Source organism: Osmerus mordax, chromosome 5 (assembly GCF_038355195.1).
Source record: "Osmerus mordax isolate fOsmMor3 chromosome 5, fOsmMor3.pri, whole genome shotgun sequence".
Classification (NCBI taxonomy): Eukaryota; Metazoa; Chordata; class Actinopteri; order Osmeriformes; family Osmeridae; genus Osmerus; species Osmerus mordax.
Genome location: NC_090054.1, coordinates 10,988,582 through 11,009,548, shown reverse-complemented (window position 1 = coordinate 11,009,548; position 20,967 = coordinate 10,988,582). Strand labels below are relative to the sequence as shown.

General features: G+C 45.5%; 2 protein-coding genes across 7 annotated transcripts in view; one reads left to right on the top strand and one right to left on the bottom strand.

Annotated features, from left to right (window-relative positions):
- wdpcp (WD repeat containing planar cell polarity effector) overlaps nt 1-12,663 on the bottom strand; it is a 43,193-nt gene extending 30,530 nt beyond the window's left edge. For all 6 annotated transcript variants that reach the window (XR_010876677.1, XR_010876678.1, XR_010876679.1 and 3 more), the window contains exons 1-3: nt 12,628-12,663; nt 2,998-3,093; nt 1,164-1,248 (exon numbers count right to left, since the gene is read on the bottom strand). Coding sequence is in view for 2 of the 6 variants with exons in the window: in XM_067236647.1 (XP_067092748.1) it covers nt 1,164-1,224 (61 nt within the window). In the remaining 4 variants the exon portion in view is untranslated. The remainder of the gene's footprint in view (nt 1-1,163; nt 1,249-2,997; nt 3,094-12,627) is intronic.
- A 774-nt stretch (nt 12,664-13,437) lies between these two features.
- On the top strand, nt 13,438-20,864 carry mdh1ab (malate dehydrogenase 1Ab, NAD (soluble)). The gene is made up of 9 exons (XM_067236423.1): nt 13,438-13,521; nt 14,362-14,460; nt 14,871-14,967; nt 15,685-15,860; nt 17,092-17,214; nt 18,804-18,980; nt 19,437-19,550; nt 19,886-19,975; nt 20,186-20,864. Exons 1-9 carry the CDS (start codon nt 13,519-13,521, stop codon nt 20,306-20,308), a joined length of 1,002 nt encoding a protein of 333 aa, XP_067092524.1. The 5' UTR covers nt 13,438-13,518; the 3' UTR covers nt 20,309-20,864.
- Nucleotides 20,865-20,967: the final 103 nt, after the last annotated feature.

Below are 20,967 nucleotides of genomic sequence, written 5' to 3'. Positions count from 1 at the left end.
GGGAGGCGAGGAGAGGGGGTGACAACACACACACACACACAGACTGAAGGGCCTTCAAATGAGCTCGGTAACATTTTAACCTTTCTCCATGCATCAGTTCTGTTATCTGAAGGACAAATTGTGTCTTTAAACAGATGCGTTCACACCGTGGGGAGGGGGTATGTCACACGTCACCAGCAAAGGCGCCTTATCCCTCCACCATTTGCCCAGATTGCAAAAACACACCCGAGTGCTAAATAAACAAATAAGGATGACATGTCCGTTTTCGTACGCGCGCACATGAAAACACGCACACACAGTTTGGGCCTCAGTGAGACACTATCTCCTTCTGGAGCTCAGCAGACTGTGAAAGAAGAGGCGGACAAAGGGCAAAACAAGAACATGGAGAAAAATTGAAGAGATGAGCAGATAGTTGTCGCCCCTCCACCACCTCGCAAGGAGTGGCCCCGCCCACAGGGCCCAGGGAGGCCGGGGGGGTTGGCTGGCGTTCGCCCTGGGGGGGGGGGTTTGAAGACCCGGAAGTACGAGTAGTGCTGCGAGAAAGTGTATTGACACACTTTTCAATATGGTCGTCTCTCTCAGGTCATTTAGACTGGAATGGGGCTCACTGATATGTGTGGAGTCGGTGCTGGGCCTGGCTGGGCCTGGAAGCCAACAGGAGAGAAGCTCTCAAGGACTCAGAGGACACCACAACACATACTGAACATGCTGCAACAGTATAGGAGGGTGCGCCGGGGACTTTGAACATGGGTTGAGGATTTGGCTGCGGTGCCGTGTCGGGGACGAAGCCTGCAGCCTCACTGCCGACGTCTCCCTTCTGCCTTCCGTTTGACGCGACTCTGCAGCTCTCGAGTGCAGATGGCGAGGGACGAGGGGAGAGATAGGGAGGAGAGAGAGAGGGAGGGAGGGGAGGATGCAAACGAGAGAGAACAGGAAGGAGGGGGAAGAAAAGGGAATATGTGATGAATGAGAGCGCAAGAAAGCGAGAGAGAGAGAGAGAGAGAGACATACTGTAGGCCCAAACTGTGTGAGCGGGTAAGAAAGCAAAAAGAGAGAGCGAGACGAAAGATAGGGAAGGTGTTACAAAGACAAATAAAGTTCTGAGTGAGGAAAGCGAAAGGAGAGAAAGTAATGAGGGCGCAGACTGTGAAGATGGGCAGTACCTGTGACTTGCAGGGAGCTCTTGGCGGACCACAAGTGCAGCTCAGCCAAGCAGAAGGCCATCTGAGCAGGTTGAGTAACTCGAGTCTGTAAGCAGAGGTCGGGCGTGAGACAAGTGGAAACAAAGGAGAGAGAGAGCAGACAAAACAACAGAGATAAACATCTGGTGGAGATGTTTGTATTGTGGCAGACTGACATACCTGTACAAGGAGGCCCCGGGGTCACAGACACACACACATCCATCCATGCATACATACACCCCATGTACACAGCAAAGTACACATCACAGCCATCCACTGATTGACACACACTTTGAAAGTGACAACCGAGACAAAGCACTAGGCATTCCTCACGCATCACTGTCTGAAAATGACAGCTGCTCTCTCTCTCTGTCTCTCCCTCTCTCACTCATTTCCTTGACTCCATCTATTCCTCTAGGTCCAGTAACACACTGCTAAGCACGGATCCCTCCATCGCCCTCGCCCCCGCTCTCCTCCTCTCTGTCCAGTAACTGCTGAGGGTGGACACTCCTCTCCCTCCGCCTCTCCCTCTCTTTACTCCACCCCCCCCCCCCCCATCTCTCCCCCTCTCTCAGTTAATGCTGAGAGATGACTCTCTTATCTCTGTTCTTTGCTCCTGCTGGCTCACAGAGAAATCGCATTCTGCCCCCCTAGCCCCCCCCCCGGAAAAAAACGACAGCTTACAAAATACAAGCGATAAATCCAGATGCCATGGAAACGCCAGGGCCAGCACAGCTGTAACGCTGGCCGAGTAACGAGTTTACTGACATAAGAGGATTCTTTCAGCTTGCTAACCAGCTTTTTTTAAATATATATATATACAGGAAAGTCAGGCCTTGGGGGAAAAAAACGACTCTGTAAGGGTTGTAAAGTGAAGATGTTTCATTTTGTTATCTGGAGTTAGGAGGGGACTCGGTCCTGGCTTTGATTAAGTGTTAGGGGGATTCTAACAGGACTACTGCAGAGAGATAGTTGGGAAGTGCCTATTCATCTAGAAGATATATTTGTGATATGTACGAACAAACATGAAGACATTTCCTTAATGGGAGAAGAGGGAGTAAGTGGGCTTTGGTGAGGGGAACCTGAGAGGGGTTTACTCTCGGCCTTCTCTCCCGACACATTCTAAACACCTGGGTGTTTACCTAGACACTTCATACCTCTGACACACCATTCCTACTCCTTCAACATTCCCCTCTCAAAACACACACACACACACACGTATGCATGCAAACACACAAATCAAATATTCATACCAGAAACCCTCATCGTCTGACGTTTATGTATTTATTTGATTGAATCGCACACTAACGCCCACGCTCTCACACAAACACAGGCTGTCCAAACAGAGATGGGTATAGAAGGCTGGGGGCAGTGAGGTTATTGTATCCTACGTACACACAGGTAAATAGGCTGTTTTAACATCAAAGGCCAGGAAGAAAACAGACAACTCCTCTTTCAAAAGGAAGGCAAAGGCAACTACGACCCCGTCTGCCCTGTTCCCTCCTCCCCTTTCTCTGTTCTCCCTCCTGTCCTGTCCCCTATGGGCACTGGGGGGGGGGGGGGAGTGACAGACACAGACAAAGATGGACAGAGAGAGAGGGAGAGGGAGAGAGAGAGACAGAGATTCAGAGGGGAGTTTGCCTGGGTGCTGTCCCATGCTCACTTAACTTAAGATGCAACATAAGTGCTCTGCTGATGATAGAGATCAAAGACAGGCTTGTTCACATGGTCTGTCTCACTGGAACACATGTACATTCAAATGTCATCATGCCACTGAATACAGAGTAAATGTCACAGAATACCGACATTTACTTACTTGAAGTTTCTACGTTGGTACTGGTCTTCAAAGGACAGGAAACACTGGGCACTGCTCCCTGGTCTGAGCCTTGTTCCAGAACTTTCCTGGCTTCCACTGAAACAACAGGGGGAGAGAGGTCAAAAACACGTTGCACCCTTTTTGCCTGAAAATGTGATGTTGCAACTACGAAGGGTTGCAGCCTCAAGGTAGCACACACACACACACACACACACACACACACACACACACACACACCTCTCCCTGGGGGTAAGGAGCTCTCCTGTCAGGCAACAGAGTGGTCCCCTCACTATGGGAGGTGTGGTAAATTACAGGGCTGGAGGCCTGCCACAGCTGACACACAAGGTCCCATTACACAACCATTTTAATTACCCACTGGCCTCTTCCCTTTCTCCCCCCTCTCTCCGTCTGTGTCTTTTTCTCCCTCTCTCGCTTCCCTTCTTGTACACAATCTCTTTCACCCGTGTACATGCTCTGTTATGTTCTAGTCCATTTGTTTCATGTAGAGAAGTGACGTTTGAGTACACCATCAACTTACTGTCCCCTACACAAACACACACACAACGTACTTGAGGTCAAATACACAGGTACACAGGTACACACCCACACCCGCACCCACACCCACACCCACACGCACACGCACACGCACACACACACGACTACAGAAGCACCAGCTCCTATCTCTGTCTTTAAGGGGACAGTCATGTACCAACAAGAGTTGTATCAGGATCTAAACTAAATACGGAATCACAAATCGTAAAAAGGAAGCTTTGGGATGGAGGGAGAAACCCAGCGAAAAACACGAGCACAGATACCATAGACACAAACCCTGCTTCTGCAAAGTATCATGGGAAAAAGGGAGTTGCCCCCAAAGTGTTGACGATAAGATAGAAACTGGATAACGTGGTGTGTGTGTGTGTGTGTGTAAGTACCCTGTAGAATGCATTATCTAAAAAAGCTGAATAGAGCTGATAACAGCAGTACATGGCTGCTAACTCTTATACGAACAGAGTGATCCTAACTCTCCACAGACAATTCATAATGCCTACAATTCCACTTGAACAGGCATGGAAGACCGCCAAAGAGACTCAAATGTAATGAATCATATGCACTAAACCTTCCCCTACCGTAATGCAGTATATATATTAATATATATATATTAATATGAACATATGAATATGTGTATATGATAGATGTATATGCTTGATGATAGATAACAGAGATGGGTATAGAAGGCTGGGGGCAGTGAGGTTATTGTATCCTACGTTAGATGATAAGATACCAAAACATTACCAATGACAAAGTATGACACTAACTCTGCTCCATCTCTTCCAACATGAGTTTGAAGGCTCTATGGTTGCTTCTTGAACATGCTTACAGTTCCCCTATCGTCTCACCCTCTCTCCCTCCTCCCCCATCACCCCCTCCCCTGTAACTCATGTCATGACAGAGAAGGACCTCTGGTAGTGCAGAACTCAACCTGTCAAGGAAAAGAAAGGATGAGAGAGGAGGAAGAGACGGAGGGGGTGAAGTCAAGTTGAAGCTCAGATGAGGACAATGCTCTGCATTGGGGAAGTGGTGTAAGGCCTTGCGGCAGTACACACACACACACAGAAACACACACACTGTATGTCTCCTCGGTTGTCCTATTAAAGGGTGGGGGTGGACAGAGTGGCGCCAGGAATCGTGCTGACACACACACACACACACAAAACATGCCTGTGACACAGACTCCCATGGGAGGCCATTCAACCGTCTGAGGTAGAATAATAGAGATGACAGACAAGCAGAATAAAATGAGTACCACTGAGGTGAGTGTATGTATGTGTGTGTGTGTGTGTGTCGGTTACAGGACATGTCAATCAGTAAGAAAATGAAGCCAGAGAAAATGAGCGATGCCGCTGTGAAGAGAATCTGGTCGTCAAGTGACGTGTGTGTGTGTGTGTGAGAAAAGAGTGTGTGAGAGAGAGAGAGAGGGAGAGAGAGAGAGATAGGGAGAGAGAGGGGGGGGGATGTTTTGGGTTTCTGAGGAGGAATCTGCTGTGATTGTATGAAGGTGCACGTAGAGGTGAGAAGTTGAAGAGTTCAGGAGTTCAGACAAGGGGATGACAAGACAGGCCCTAGGAGAGAGAAAGACAGAGAGAGACCCATGTACCTGTGCTGCCAAAACTGCTTGCAAGACCAAATCAAGGGTTACTTGAGTAATTCTTTAAAGCACTCTGGGATGCACACCATTGACAGGAACTCTCTGGCCAAAAACAATTCAGGAAAAAAAAAAAACCTCTAGGTTGACTAAGTTGATTTTATTTTTCTATATCTAATGGGTCGATGTTCAAATAGTCTCCACGAGTGAATGAGTGAGCAACAGTGATTGAGTGAGTAAAAACTCCAAAGCACATGAGCAAACTTCATTAGTGGGGGTAATGGAGGGAATAAGGAGGTGGAGGAGAAAAGGAGGTGGAGGAGAGACGGGAAACTCAATTCCAGCTGAGGTATTTACCCTGAGTGTCAGAGCAGAAACACAAACAGTTGAGTAATGACAGACATTAGAGAGAGAGAGAGAGAGAGAGAGAGAGAGAGAGAGAGAGAGAGAGACAGACAGAGAGAGAGGTGTGCGAGCGAGAGATGTGCTCGAAAAGCAAATAAAGCGTTGGAAGAAGAGAGCGAGAGAACAAGAGAGTGAGAGAAGAAGAGAGCGGGAGAGAAACAGAACAAGGAAGAACGAGCACGAGTGAGAGAAAAACCAGAAAGAGCGAGAGACAGCAAGTTTTCCATGACCAACTTATCGTAGTCTGCTTATCGAGGTCGCGGAGGAAGGATCAATGACAACATCGGGGCTTCAGGGACCCAGAAGCCCCCTTGGCCTTCTCAGCCCTGGTCCTCTGTCACTGCTAAGGTGACACGTATCATCCTGACCGTGGCTTTTGTTTATGTTGTTGGATTTACTTCTCTAAGCTGCCCCCCTGTTGTTTACCCCTCACTCCAGCGTGCACATAGGTGCACACACACACGTCGTTAAAGGTTTTGTCTAGGAGCCCTTTGACAGGTAGGTGTGTGTGTGTGTGTGTGTGTGTGTACACGCGCGTGTGTCCGATGCCTAGAGAGAATGAGAACCTCACGGACCAAAGCAAAGGTCAGGATCAGCGTTCCCCCAGACTCCCCCCTACGACCTTATTACTCTGCACCTGCCACCTTCTGTCACCGTGGTGACGTCCCGTCCGCCGCCGCCCGGACGCGGTCACCGGCACGGCGGTCGGCGGCGTGGTGGGGTCACCGCTCGCCGGGGCTGTGTCCCCCTGCTACGTTCGGGGAGGGGGACAGGGGGCGAGAGGCACTGGGCCTAGGGACCCGCTGTGACCTCGGGCGGGTCGGTCAGTTCAAAGCCTTGACCGCCTTTTTAAGCTGACTGACGGGTCTTGGGGGTTAAGTGTTGGGTGGATATGGCTGTGTGAGCAAGGGAGAGGCACTTTTAAAGTACCTGAGTGACCAACAAAGTCAAGCATCCCCCTGCAGCCAATGCTATAGAAGGTTATTGTGCTATATAGGGTGGTGACTTGCGTATAGCTACTGCGTCATCTACAGTAGTGGTGTAGCCGACTTAATAAGGAGCAACGCAGTCATTTCGCTATTTGTCATCTTTGTCATGTTTTCTGGAACACAAAACCGAAGCAAAAGCTCCTCTCACGTACTATTCAACCATATTCCTGGTTCAGTATGAGAACATGCCAAAACATGAAGGGCTAACCGCTAGGCTAACGACCGGCCAACCGACAACATTTTACAGTGAGTGAGGCCAGATTCGGCTTCCTAACGAGTTGAAAAACAAGGCCTGTGGATAGAGTGACCCCCAGCCAACCTCTGAAACATGCATGTGCGCACACCTGGCCCTTCTCCATCTGACAGACAGCCTAAGTGACCAGCCGTGCGTGAAAACAGCCCACTTTCTCGGTGGGCACAATCGTTCCGGCACTCCCAACATCAGGCCCCTACGCTCCGTGACACACACACACGCACGCACGCACACACACACTGTCTGGCCACAATGCAGTGCTCCTCTTTGTTCCCGGGAATTTTCTTGATTGACTATTACATGCTCGCATCATGCATCGAACACGTGTACATACCCATTCCTTTTGTGCACACGTACCAACTCTCCTACAGACATAGGAAGACGCACACATACAACCCACGCACACCAAGACAAGCAGAAAACCCTCCCTGATTTTCTTTGGCTCTAGTAGGACTGGGACAATGGCAGGGCCGTGCAAGTATTGCTGGGTCAAGTCTGGTCTTGTTAGGTCCTGTATCACCTTTCCTCCGAGTCTGCCTGTAAGAGCCCCAAAGGGACCTAGAGGGGCCCCGCTGTTCTGTGTTTAACATTCTGCCTGACATAAGAACACACATTGGCATGTTTTCCATCTGCGTTCCTTGAGAAAGACACCATATTTTGGAACTGGCTGTTCCAGCCAGTGGTATAAGGTCTCCGCTCCAGCAAAGTCACTGTCAGACTTCCCCTGCCGTGATGCCAGACAATCTTAACGCCACAGGATCAGGCTTTTGTGTGAGAACACGCACCCACGCACACTATCCCCTCTCACCTAGAGAGGGCCTGTGGGTGCTGGTCCGCTGGCTGGGCCTGGGGTGTGTACGCCTTCCTGTGGATGTGTGGGTGACCAACCATCCTGGCGAAACTACAGGCCCCCCTTGTCTCCTCCCCTCCCCTCTCCACATACACAGGCTTATTTCGCTGTCTGGGCGCGCCTATCCTGTCGGCACAGCAACAGGCGCTATCCTGGCTAACATCTGCGCCGCGACCCGGGGGGCACTCAGAATGGGCCTTAATCCCCATGCAGTGTTGTGGGGAAAAACATTCCCTCCCCCCCCTCACACCACCACCCCTCCGCGCAAGGCAGCGCAAACAAACAGCGAACCGCTCACAACCTGCGAGCAACAGGCCCCAAAATGTCCGCCCCTGTGCGGCAGCTGTGGCCTCTCAACGGCACAGGGAAGCATTATGACTGTGCAGGAGGGTGTGACCGCCAAAGCAGGGCCCAGCGAGTTACTGCAAAGCAGACAGCAGTCCAGTTGGATGGATTTGAGTTCGGGGGGTTAATGAAAGGTGGAAGTGTTGAAAGCGGGGGGGAGGGGGGGGAGGGGGCACTTGATTGTTGTAAACTCACAACAACGTACGACGCTGATTTGACAAAGAGAAAAAAAAAGCAGCAGAAATGCGTTTGGCCCGGGCGCCGGATGCTGTCGGTATCAGCTGCCATGTTGTCGGCAGGTTCCAGGTTATCCTCCACTGCGTTTTGGAGAAGGAAAAAATAAAGTGTTTGCGAGTGTCAAAAGCTTGTTTCGGCTACAGCTTGTGGCACTTTGGCGCCCTCTTGTGAGTGAGAGAAAGAAAAAGAAAAGATTCTGAATGACAAAGCATGCGCCTACATCAGACAGATCTGTTAACGTCAGATCAATTGAATCTATTCTGTAGCGAACTGAACTGGCACCATTTGTAAAATGTCGCTTTTGAGAAAAGGTCTTCTGAGTCGCCGCGGAGCACATAAAGACATAACCCCGTCCATCACCCAATTAGCATATGAACACATGCATTTGTCTTCATATCGGTTAAAGTCGATTCTGTCAAAGCTATTTCATGGGCCATTTCCCTGTGCAAACACTGAAGGGGGAATGAGAATGACAGAGTATGGCTGAAGCTTGCTTTCAGGAAGGTGTGTGTACACGTGCGCAGGCACACACGCGCACCTCTGAAGGAAACAAAGTGTGCATGATTAAAATTGATTGAATTTGGTTCCGTTTCCCTGCCAAGACTAGGCTGCGTGCCTTTGGAGAAGACATGTTCTCTGACTCGGAGGGCTGCTCGTGTTATTTTCCAGCGCTGCGGAGGCTGTGCAAGCTGACACTTGGCCCCCAGTCATCAAACCCAGCTCGGGTTTCTGAAAAAGAAAAGTCCATCAAAGCCAACAGGAGGAACTCCAACACCCTTGGGCCCCATCTTGAACATGCTTTACAATCACAACAGCTCAAATGGAACTCAGAGCTATTTCTGGAACAAAGTCCTAGGCTGTACCTGGGCTCAACTGAGCTATGCAAGGGGGTCGTCTAGAGGACGTACTTGGACAAAGGAAAGAGAGAGGGGCACATTACGCACATGACAATAGTCTTCCACCACACGCGGCTGTTTCCTCAGTGATCGAAATCATCCTCCGGAAACTTCTTTCCATTACAACTGAACATGAAATGCGGTGAAAAGGTCAAGGCCTTCTGAAGTATTGAATGTTTCAGGGACCCTGGAAAGATTCAGCTATGTTTCTCCAACCAACCACACGCAGGTTATAACAGCTAGACAGGAGGCAGGTCGTTCCAACATGGCCCTTTGCCGACACCTAGTGTACACATCTCATTACTGTAGGCAACTTCCACTCCCAAGCCTACATGAGAACCAAACTTCATTCCAAACAACCGGACTGCCGTCAACAGTGATACACCCGATGAAACCGCAAGAGGGTTTTAATCCTGAAGGAAGCCTGAATCTCCACCTCATCCCATAATCTCAGAGTAGACTGGGACGACAACAGGCATTACACTGCTGAGACACAGATGCATAGCGATAGTGCTGCTGCTGCTGCTGCTACTGATGATAGCTGAGGATTTGGTGGCAATGATGTAATCAACAGTGAGGTGAGGTGGACGGTTTGAGCATGTTTTGCTATGGGGCTAGATTGTTCATTACTGCTGATGTTTTTATTGCGGGACAGATAAGAGTGTGGTGGCAGTGTAGCAGAGTTCATGCCATGCTGTCATAAGGGACACGTGGGCGAGAGGGAGAGGAGAAAGATGAGGAAAGGGTGGAGCTAAGAGGAGACAAGAGGATAGGAAGAAGGAGCTAAGGAGAGGGCAGGTGATGGAAATGGGATAGAGCGATGGTGAGCAGACCGGGTGAAGGGGAGGATGCAAGAGATGACAGTTGGTGGAGTGTTTTGGGGAGGTATTGGAGAGGCCACACAAGGTGAGACAGGAGTGTTATGTGGTGCAAGACATGTCTGGGTCCTCACTCTCATCAAGATTAAGATTGTGTGTGTGTGTGTGTGTGTGTCTCTGGGTTTTGGCCGAGCCAAAACCTCCATGATGCTGCCTGTTTTCACAGTACAAACACAGAGGATCAGGCCCGGCATGAAAAGCGGGCACCAGATAAGATCGTGAATGCCGCCGTTGTTCTGGTTCTGCTGGGAACCTTTTACCAGGAAAGTAGGCCTATTCCTAATCCCCATGTCAACCAAGGAGTTAGCCAGGGTGTCAGCCAGCACCATGAGAAAACAAACATAAATGAACAAAGTTTGTGAGACAATCTTTGAAATAAGCTCTCGCATAACTCATAGTCATTGTCTCATATCTGAATACTGCATATCACCCCATGCTAGTCCATCTAGAAACAAGGTCATGGCCTTAGTATCTTGTGACACTCAGAGGAGGAACACAGCACCTCACTTCCACACTCAGAGTTCTGGCTTACTACAAGTGACCAACCAACCAAAGACCACAAAACAAAATCACTTTCAAATATTGCAGTCAGTCATTGAATGGAGTCAGTCAAGTCATTCACAGTCTCAAGCATTCTAATCTGACACTACAAGGCTTCCTTACTAGAGCATGAAAGAAACTAAGAAACTATGGCCTAGATTAATGGGGTTTAAAACAAATATTGACATTCACAAAGTGCCTTCATGAAATCCCCCAAAGTCCAGGCATTAGCCTTAGACAGAACAGCTCAGTTCTCGTCTGGTGCCAACACAGCCGTGAGCACCTGTTCCTCTCACGTTTGCATCTTTCAAAGACACAAGTCCTGCGCCACAATGAGCGGCACACCACGAACAGGCGGCCGTAGCAGGGGCTGGCGTGAGGTGCCAGCTGCTCCAAACACCCATGTGAATCGGCCTATCACACAGAAGCTGTCTGAGGAGGAGACCTTCTGTGTCGGGCGCTGTCACTGACAGATGTGGACGTGGTCACGCCAATCCCATTTTGGGCCTGTGCCCACACTGGCATGATTTTCATTGTCTCTCGTCTTATTTACGAGAAGAGACAGGAAAGGCACGGTTTGTGAAGATGAGCTAAATATCAGCTGCTGATGACGTTTAATCAAATATTTAGATACGCGTATGTTTCGTGTAGAGACCAATACAACAACACAACTAATAAATACTGTGTATTAGTAAAGAAACAAAGTTGAATTTACTCTGACCTGCATTAAATAGACAAATCAAATGTATATTGTGTATTAGAAAAATAAAGAGTAGAGTAAACCTTGACAAACTATTTCCAAGAGGAACGATAAGAAGCACAAGTCAGGTAGAGAACCTGTCAATCTAGCTCAGTCCAGCTCTGACTATACCAACTCCCCTCCACAGGTGTTTTTATTTGCGATATGTTTTTACATTTAGTCATTTAGCAGATGCTCTTATCCAGAGCGTTTTTAATACACATTATCTCCTAAATGCATTAAGTGACCAGAAAGATGGCTCCAAATCTTGTCTTAGGCAAGAGTCTGCACTGTCTGTCTCCCAGTTCACTATAAGTAGGCCTATGTGGCAGAGGTCTTATAGAACTCTTGTACTTACAATAAGTCCAGTTCTCTCTCAAGTTGAATTGGGAAATCAATCACACAGTTTAAGGTCATCTTTTCTTTAAAACTACAGATATTGGCACATTATAGTGGGTCCTTACACAAAAAAACAGACCTGCTCTACCTTGTACACAGAGAGCTACCCTCCTATACGTTTTTGCCCCAACCCTCACTAGTGAACCTGATTCTAATAATTACCCCAGCTGGTTAATAAGCTAAATCATGTATGTTGGAGTGAAAACCTTAGCCATGGCCTAAAGGGTTTAATTTAAAATCCAAAAGATCAGTTGATAAAGCTACACCTATAAACAGATGCTCTCTACGCATATTCTAACAGAACCCACAAATACTGTTTGATTGGGTAATGTGACTGGCCAGCTTGGCTAAAGTGAGAAGACAGAGAGGTCAATATGATGTAACACAAAACTCCTGGGCCTTTGTTGAACGAATGTAATGAGCCTGTAATTTGGTCATATATTATTAATAGCATGGATCGACTAACACTTGAATCAAATAGGGGGTCTATCGAGGTATAGGCTACTCCTATGGAAGTAACGTAGTGTAGGAGAGCCTTTGTAATCACCGAGTTCCATGGTACATGAAACCTTTTGGGAATTGATAGGCAAATATGCAATCCCCTCTGGTACCAGGTGACATACTCTGAAATACTTCATAATAAACATTTGATAATGATCAGTCTGTAGTTCACAGGGTTTCGAGACACTATTTTCTCACACTGCTTTATTCAATGGTTAACATACATCATACTGTCGTTCTACAAAAAGTTGAATGCCAAAGCAAAGGGAAACTAATCACTCACTAAACAATTGAACAATTGATAATTGGTCTTTAGAAAACAACGCACGCACGAGCACACACAAGCACACACTACCTGTCAATCAGTCCCAAACAATAAACACTGGGCAGTTATGCCAAGGAAATCGCCCAATTTTACACAACTCTTACATTAATGGACATTAATATGTTTTTACCTGTATTCTTTGCTTCTTATTTTCTCTGACGCCTGGAGGAGAACATCATTTTGGAGAGGGATCTGTCAATTGCCACAAGCAGTCCACCGCCCTAGCTAAGCTAATTAGCCAACTAGATAACTATGAAGATGTCTAGTAACAAGTTGCTCACATGATTACCTGCGTATTGTATTATTGCTAAGATGAATACGTTGTTGGGGTTTACATGCCTTTGCTAGCTGCGTACATGAGATGATTAAAGATTTGCTTAGTAGCCTGCATGCAGTGTTTTCTTTGCAGAAAAGTATTGCTTGTGTCTAGGCAACCAACGCCAAGGTTTCTCTGCCCTAGGCTGTAGACAGTGCTGAGCTAAAAGCTGTTCTATTACTAGTACTACCTAGCTAACGTGATTTGTGAGCATGTTTTCTTCTTGTTGTTGTATTTTTCAGCGGGAATTGGTTGAGAACAATGGTTTTGTAACTAGAGCTACATACAACAACTACGAAACTGCTATACAATGTTTTTGTTGTGTTCCATCGAGAAATGAGTTTATCTGGCAAGCAAAACGTCTGAATGTCATAGTCTCGCGAGGAACGTGATCACTAATCAGTGAGTTTGAAAAGTATGTCATCGTTTCACACATATTTAGTGATATACGTTTACGTTAACACTGAGACAGCATCTCATTATTGCATATTAACCCACTCGATAGTTTAAGATAGTAGGTACGCTAAATTTAATATAAATTGATTAATCCCGATTTCATACGCAGAAAATGATTGCCGAAAATCCATGTCCTCTGCTGCGCATGCGGAAATACCACGTGTTCATTCCGGAGACAAGAAATAGAGGTGACCTACTTGTTGCACGAGAAGTGGGAGAGCATTGACCAGTCCTAACCACAGCTAAACAATGGTGAGTAACCAGAGTTGCTAATGCTGTATTCAATTTAAGTTGTTTAGGAAACGCATGGCACAAGTACCGTGGCACATGCGTTATTGCTTGGGTGTTAATAAAACGATAAAGCCAGCCTAGCTTATAAACTATCTACTTGGCTAAATTGAGCCAGGTTGCTTCTGCAAAGCCAAATCGGTCGCTAAATCTTAACAAACAGCATTTGATTTGTATGACTTTGAAACTAACGTTGGGCATCTCCTTCTCGGGGGCTTAATCATTCATTTAGGTTAAAGCTTATTCATTTTCTTAGCTAACAAAGCTAATTTAGCCATTTTCATTCAATTGTAAATGAATACAAAGTGATGCTTCAATTGAAATCAAGATTACTGATTGTTCCGTTGGATTTGACAACGTACACTAATGTTTTTGTGAGAACCATCACTTTATTTTTATTTTTTAGAATTGAATGTGTATTTCTTCTGTCAGGTGGTAACTTTGTAGTGGGACACATGAAAGGGTTGAATGAATGGTAAAGATGGTGTCTCTTTAAAAATATCCCAGCTCGTTGCGTCATGGAGATATCAGGCTCTGATGTCCCGAAAAGAGTTCTCTATTTTTATATTCACCGTGCCCAACCCCTTGAGTTTCTAAATCCTGGTGACTTATAAACTGCAAACTCATAATAGCAAGTACAATTGTACTACTAAATGTTTTGAATGTATGGACAATTTAAAAACTGTGCTCCTATGCAAGAGTTGTGCATAAGCTCTACGACCAACTTCCCTTCCCTAAAGGAAAAATTAAGGATGCAGAAAGACATTACAACAAATATATTCAAAGCCCTTTTTTGTTTTGTAGTCTGAGCCCATTCGAGTTTTGGTGACCGGCGCTGCTGGGCAGATTGCCTATTCCCTGCTCTTTGGCATCGCCAAGGGAGATGTCTTCGGAGCAAATCAGGTAAGACGGGGCTTTGGCTTCAGTTACGTAACTTTCTGACTGATCTCATTATGGTTTGTAAAGAGAGTGACTCTTGCGGACAGATTGACCCCCAGTTGGAAAGACTGTCCCTAAAAAACAGGACATCTGTCTTGTCATTCAGTGATAAAGTTGTAAAGTTTAACGCACTAGTTCATTCACAATTTAGGTAAAGCTTCATGTGACCTTGAAAGGCATAAACTTGATAATGTACTCAGTTTTAAGTTTTGTACTGGTTGTAACAGTAGTTACATTTAAATGGTTCAGGCTCCGCACTATTCCTGATGATACATATTCCGTCCTCTGTTGTGGACCCAGTTGGTGCAGTTTTATTGTTGCAGCCTTCATATGATAAAGCAGTGGTGACATGCTCTGACTCTCTCCCATCGCAGCCCATCATCCTGGTCCTGCTGGACATCACGCCCATGCTGCCCGTCCTGGACGGCGTTGTCATGGAGCTGCAGGACTGTGCCCTCCCACTTCTGAAAGGTAACCATGACACTGACATCACATTCAGGGCCAGAGTCATGTCACCTGCACATGTGCCCCACTTCATGGATTTTAATTTTAATGATTCAACCCAGTTTTGCAACAGGGGAATATAGTTGTGGTAGATGTTATGTTTGCCTTTCTATAAATTGCTTTGGTGTTACTAAACAATAATGGCCTGTAGGGTTATGAGACAAATGTACTGGGCTAAATGTATTGGAGTTTGTCTGTTCAGGGTTCATAGATTATACCTTCACACTGTGAACATGAAATATTTAACACCTAACTGTATCATACCTTTTATCTATGGTGTTCAGCCACTCTAAGCAGGTTGCAGCAAAAAAAATAAAAAAAAATAACAATGTTTATTAAATGAACCAGAGTTTTTCTATCCATCTCTTAGTGTCCCCGCTTTAGTCGTGAGGCGCCATTATGTAGCACCTCCATTGTGACCTGGTATTTTTCCTCTGAAATGGTGCCGTCCTTTGCTTTGTTTGTGCGGGGCGCTGTGAGAGGCCCCTGTATTAACAGCCAGTGCTGCAAAGACAATGTTTATACACGGAGGTGGCCCAACAGTGTAGCAAGCATTCCAATTGGTTTCCACGTGGTCTGTAGATGAAAGGCCATTCTGGTTCAAAAATTCTCAAAACATGCATATGTGTATATACGTGCATGTTCCTTGCTATAATATGAACGGTTGTGCAATATGTTTGGCAGAGGTCATCCCCACTGACAAGGAGGAGGTGGCCTTCAAGGACTTGGACGCTGCCATCCTGGTCGGCTCAATGCCCAGAAGGGATGGCATGGAGAGGAAGGACCTCCTCAAGGCCAACGTGGCCATCTTCAAGAGCCAGGGCACAGCCCTGGAGAATTATGCGAAGAAGACCGTCAAGGTAGGTTGGACAACTGTCCCGTTTGTGTGTTCATTTAGGGTAGTGTCAGTTCAGGTAACATAAGAAAGGGGTGTGTGCATCCCAAACAGTTGTAAAGATAATGTGTATGAGAAGCCTTTATAGGTCTTGAAAGCAAAACGTTGTTAAGATGGGTATCAACAGGGCTTTAGTACAGCTAGCACTGAACAGAGTTTTGTTTAATGCAGCTACTTGTTAATATCAGCACAACTGGCTATGAATGCTCAAGACTCACATTGTGCTGTTGTATGCTGGCTTTGTGACATCTAAAGAGTCCAAAGAGTAGAATGACATTAGAATGCCAGGGAACTGCTGGCAGTTCAGAGCATAGATATATATATATATAAAGACTAGATGTCTTACGGCGGAGTCTAGAACGTCCGCACATGGCGGCCATCTTGCTACAGTCAACTCGCTCACCCATAACATTGTGTTGGTGCTACATGTACATTTTTAAATGACCATAACTTGCTCAATTTTCAACCGATTTTGAAATGGTTTGGTTTGTTATCAACGTCAGATGTCGTTATGCCACTGCATACTTATGAATAATTATGTTTTTATTTTATTTTTAAGAATAGAAGTACGCAGTGGCATAACGACATATCTAACGTTGATAACAAACCAAACCGTTTCAAAATCGGTTGAAAATTGAGGAAGTTATGGTCATTTAAAAAGTACATGTTGCACCAACACAATGTTATGGGTGAGCGAGTTGACTGTAGCAAGATGGCCGCCATGTGCGGACGTTCGACTCCATTGGCCGACAACGCGGACCAGACATCTACCCTTTATATATATATATATCTATGGTTCAGAGCCACTGACCTTGGAGCATGTGTTCTATGCTGTCAGTCTGACGGGCAAGAGTGTCTGGCCCTGCGCTTAACTGCCCAACGTCACTGTCCTTGCACTCTTTCTCTCACACCAGGTGACCATTGGCCGTGTAGAGGGCTGAATGTAAACCGAAAATCTCCTGTTTGTTTCCCTGTTTTTTATATTTGTAATTTCTTTAAGGCGGTTAAGATAAAGTAACCCCTGTCTCGATGAGCAACCCTCTTGTCTGAGGCTTTACATTTAACAAATTAAAATTAGTGCTCTATATTGTGCTTACCAATGAGATCGTTTTCCCTCCTATACATGTGGCCTCCTACATGCGGGTGTGGAATTTCATTCATATAAACAAATAATATGTAGCGCTCTGTCTCCTCAGGTCCTAGTTGTGGGCAACCCAGCCAACACCAACTGCCTGATCGCAGCCAAGTCTGCCCCCTCAATTCCCAAGGAGAACTTCTCCTGCCTGACCCGCCTGGATCATAACAGGGCTCGCTCTCAGGTGTGTGCGTGTGTGCGCATCTGCTTGCACCAAAGTATTTATCTGTAAGACGTAACATTGGACCACATTTATCTAAATGTAATTAAATAACATAAATATTGCAGTATATGACATTTTACTTTACTGACTGGAATAATAAGTTGTGTGGAGACTTTGTTCCAGAGATTAGATCATCTCAGGCATTGTTCATATGGGGTATTTACAAATGCAATTCAGCTTTAGGTAAATTACTCTCCTACATCTACTAAATTATTAGATTTGCCTGTTTTACAACAGCTGCTGGTTAACTCAAATAATTTTGCCTCCAGGCAGAATACTGTCAATCACCCAATGTGTTGAGAGGAATCTTTTTATTTCTTTCCCCTTCAGGTTTCTTAAGTGACTACTTGTCTCTTCACTCCTATATCAGTGTGAGAGGCAGTGCCTCAGGGGCCTGGTTAGTAGTTGTTATATTGGTAAAAGATAATTCATTCTTGATCATGGATGCAAAACCCAATCAAACAACCATACCTCTACCTTATTCTATTTTTCCAAACCGCTTCACTTTACTACCTGCTAGACAAGTACATTGTATATTGAAGTGTAACTGAACACTAAAACCCCTTTTAAAACTCACAAATTCCGCTGTGGTTTCCGGCGAGTCTTTGCATTTACATTTAGTCATTTAGCAGACGCTCTTATCCAGAGCGACTTACAGTAAGTACAGGGACATTCCCCCCCGAGGCAAGTAGGGTGAAGTGCCTTGCCCAAGGACACAACGTCAATTTGGCACGGCCGGAAATTGAACTGGTAACCTTCAGATTACTAGCCCGCTTCCCTAACCGCTCAGCCACCTGACTCCCTTTGCAAAAGTGATATTGGGTTTATTTGTGTGGTGTATATCCCGGCACGTTATGCCCCTAGTGGTTAAAAACAAATTACAATTTAAAAGATTGTGATATGAGCCTTTTATATTTAGCTACTCTGAATCATCAATATGACATTGTCTGAAGTACTCTCTTCTAAGATGTGCTGGTAACACCCCTAGGCTAACCTTTTTAAGACTGTGGGAGTTGGTGAAGTATCAGTCTAGTGGTCAGTTAATTTGTGAGGTGTTTTTTTTAATAGATTTACGAAGTATATGCTTATTTACATAAAAATGTGTTGAATCTTAGATTACAAAATTACATTTATGTGGAATGGTTAGTTGTACATGTGCGATTAAAAGTTGCAATAACTATTCCGGACTGCATAATTTCCCACAAATGTCCCATAACACAGCCTTGGCTATATATATATATATATATATTATATACTATATTATCGGGATCGATTTCACTGCCAAACAGGGTATATATCTGTACGTTCCACTTTTCCAGGCTTTAGCAACTGGAGGTAGCATTAGGATTTGCTAAACATTTGTGCCAGAATTAATTTTATTTTACTTCCTCCCATTTCATGATTTATTCTTAAGTCATGTCCTGACATTATCAAGCAAAAACTGTAATGCACAAAACACCCCAAGGAAATTTAAACACGTGATTTGGAACCATATTATATATTTTTAAAGTAATCAGACACCTTCTTTTGCTTCCCCTTCCATTCTGTAGGTGGCGATGCGCTGCGGGGTGCCAGCCACCCACGTGAAGAACGTGATTATCTGGGGCAACCACTCATCTACCCAGTACCCCGATGTGCACCATTGCAAGGTCAACATGGCTGGCAGTGACCTAGCTTGCTTTGAAGCAGTCAAGGATGACACCTGGCTCAAAGGAGAATTTATCGCTGTGAGTTGGCTGCCCCTCCCCTGAGTGAATGCTCCCCAGGAGTGGTTAGAGACGGTACGGTCTACCAACATCCCCTACCTTGCCTTCGTGTGACATTATGGTGTGGAAGGACGCTCTGTCTGTCTCCACTGGAACAGGGTGACCATCTGTTTAGTTTCTGGGATTATAAGTATTAAACAATCAGCTGATTGTAGAGAGAGTTTAACAAACACCTCGACATTAAAGGACCAGCTCAGACACAGCGGTACTAGCAAAGTCCCTCCAAGGCAGGAAGGTCAGAGGACTGAATTATAGTAAAAGTATAGTTTTACACTTTTTCTATCGTATGGCACCGATATGGAAAAGGTATTTCACAGTTGCGTCATCAATCCCAAAGTATGGTTGTCACTTCACCAACTCTGTATTTGTAACCTGATTCATTTGCACCCTCTGACGTACTTCCTCCCTCACTTTCAGACGGTGCAGCAGAGGGGCGCAGCAGTCATCAAGGCCAGGAAGCTGTCCAGTGCCATGTCTGCAGCAAAGGCTATCTGTGACCATATGAGGGATATCTGGTCAGGCACTCCTGAGGTCAGCACAGAGCTGGGGTCCTCTGGGGGTTTCTCATAAGGAAGTTTTACTACTCCAGTCTGGAGTTGGTAATATCTTGCCATCCCTAAGGCCGTTAGTGGGCAAATGTTTAATTGACCAGACGTTGGGGAATCCAGTTGGAAACTTTGTACTGTGTTTTAGATTTTGCGTGATCAAAGGGCTTTTTGTGCTCAAGGGCTTGCAGGGTCTGTCACTGGTTCAATTAGCTTTTTGCTTGGAGTTCAGACAAATGGCTTGTCTGTGTTTTAAGGAGTATTGTCTCCTGGTTGTGCATTTTTAAAGGTCACTAATGCATTTCTTTATCTGGCTCACAGGGTGAGTTCATTTCTATGGGTGTGTATTCAAAAGGCAACACCTACGGAGTCCCAGATGACCTCATCTACTCCTTCCCTGTTCAGATCAAGGTGAGATTTGGAAAATGGGGTCAGTTACCACCATCATGATCAGTATAGAGTCCAGTGACGATTATCACTGCACATATGGTAGTGGCCTTATGGGGAATTTCTTTGTTTTGGATCTTTTGTAATGACATTCCCACACATTTGACATTTTATACAATCTGACAAAGTCCATTCTTTCATAAAAGGTTTCCCATTGGATTTTTGTTTTTACAGGACAAGTCTTGGAAGTTTGTGGAAGGGCTGGCCATCAACGACTTCTCTCGAGGCAAGATGGATGAAACAGCCAAGGAGTTGGTGGAGGAGAGAGACACTGCCATCTCCTTCTTGGGAGTTTGACTGTAGCCCCGAAGACAACCCCAACACCACTTACACACCCCAAGCTCCCAGACTTGCGTCTACGATGGCACTCCCCTGGATCTCTGAGTGTGTGTGGTGTATGTGAGCACTAGTGTCAACTCTCCACTGAAATGAGTCACACAAATCTTGATAGGTCCCTATTGAAAAAGGAAAAGAGGATTGTTACATGTAGTTGATGTTGCACTCAGTCTACAATCACTGTAATGGTTATTTGTTGAGTCAAACAATAAAACCAGTGAAAGATTTACACCTTATTTTGTTTGTAGATTAAATGTGAAGTTTTTTTTTAATTGGAACATTTTGTGAAAAATATTAAGTTGAATGATACTGACCACTAAGTTATCGTTTTCTTCAATGTTTTTCATCCCTATACCACTCCAGTGATTGCATAGGAGCTATTAGTTGTGATGGTGCAATTCTGCCACTTGAGGGCGATGCATTCTTGTTAATAAAAGAACAAATGCTGAATTTCTGTTCATTTTAATGTACTTATGCCTGAATTCAAAGATGAAATAAAAAATATATCCTCAACTGATTAGTTAGAAATGTGTTAAATACATGCGACAAAGTCTTGCGCAGAAAAAAACCTAATGTATCAACACAAATGCTTGGCATGAATAATGAGTCTATTACTCTTG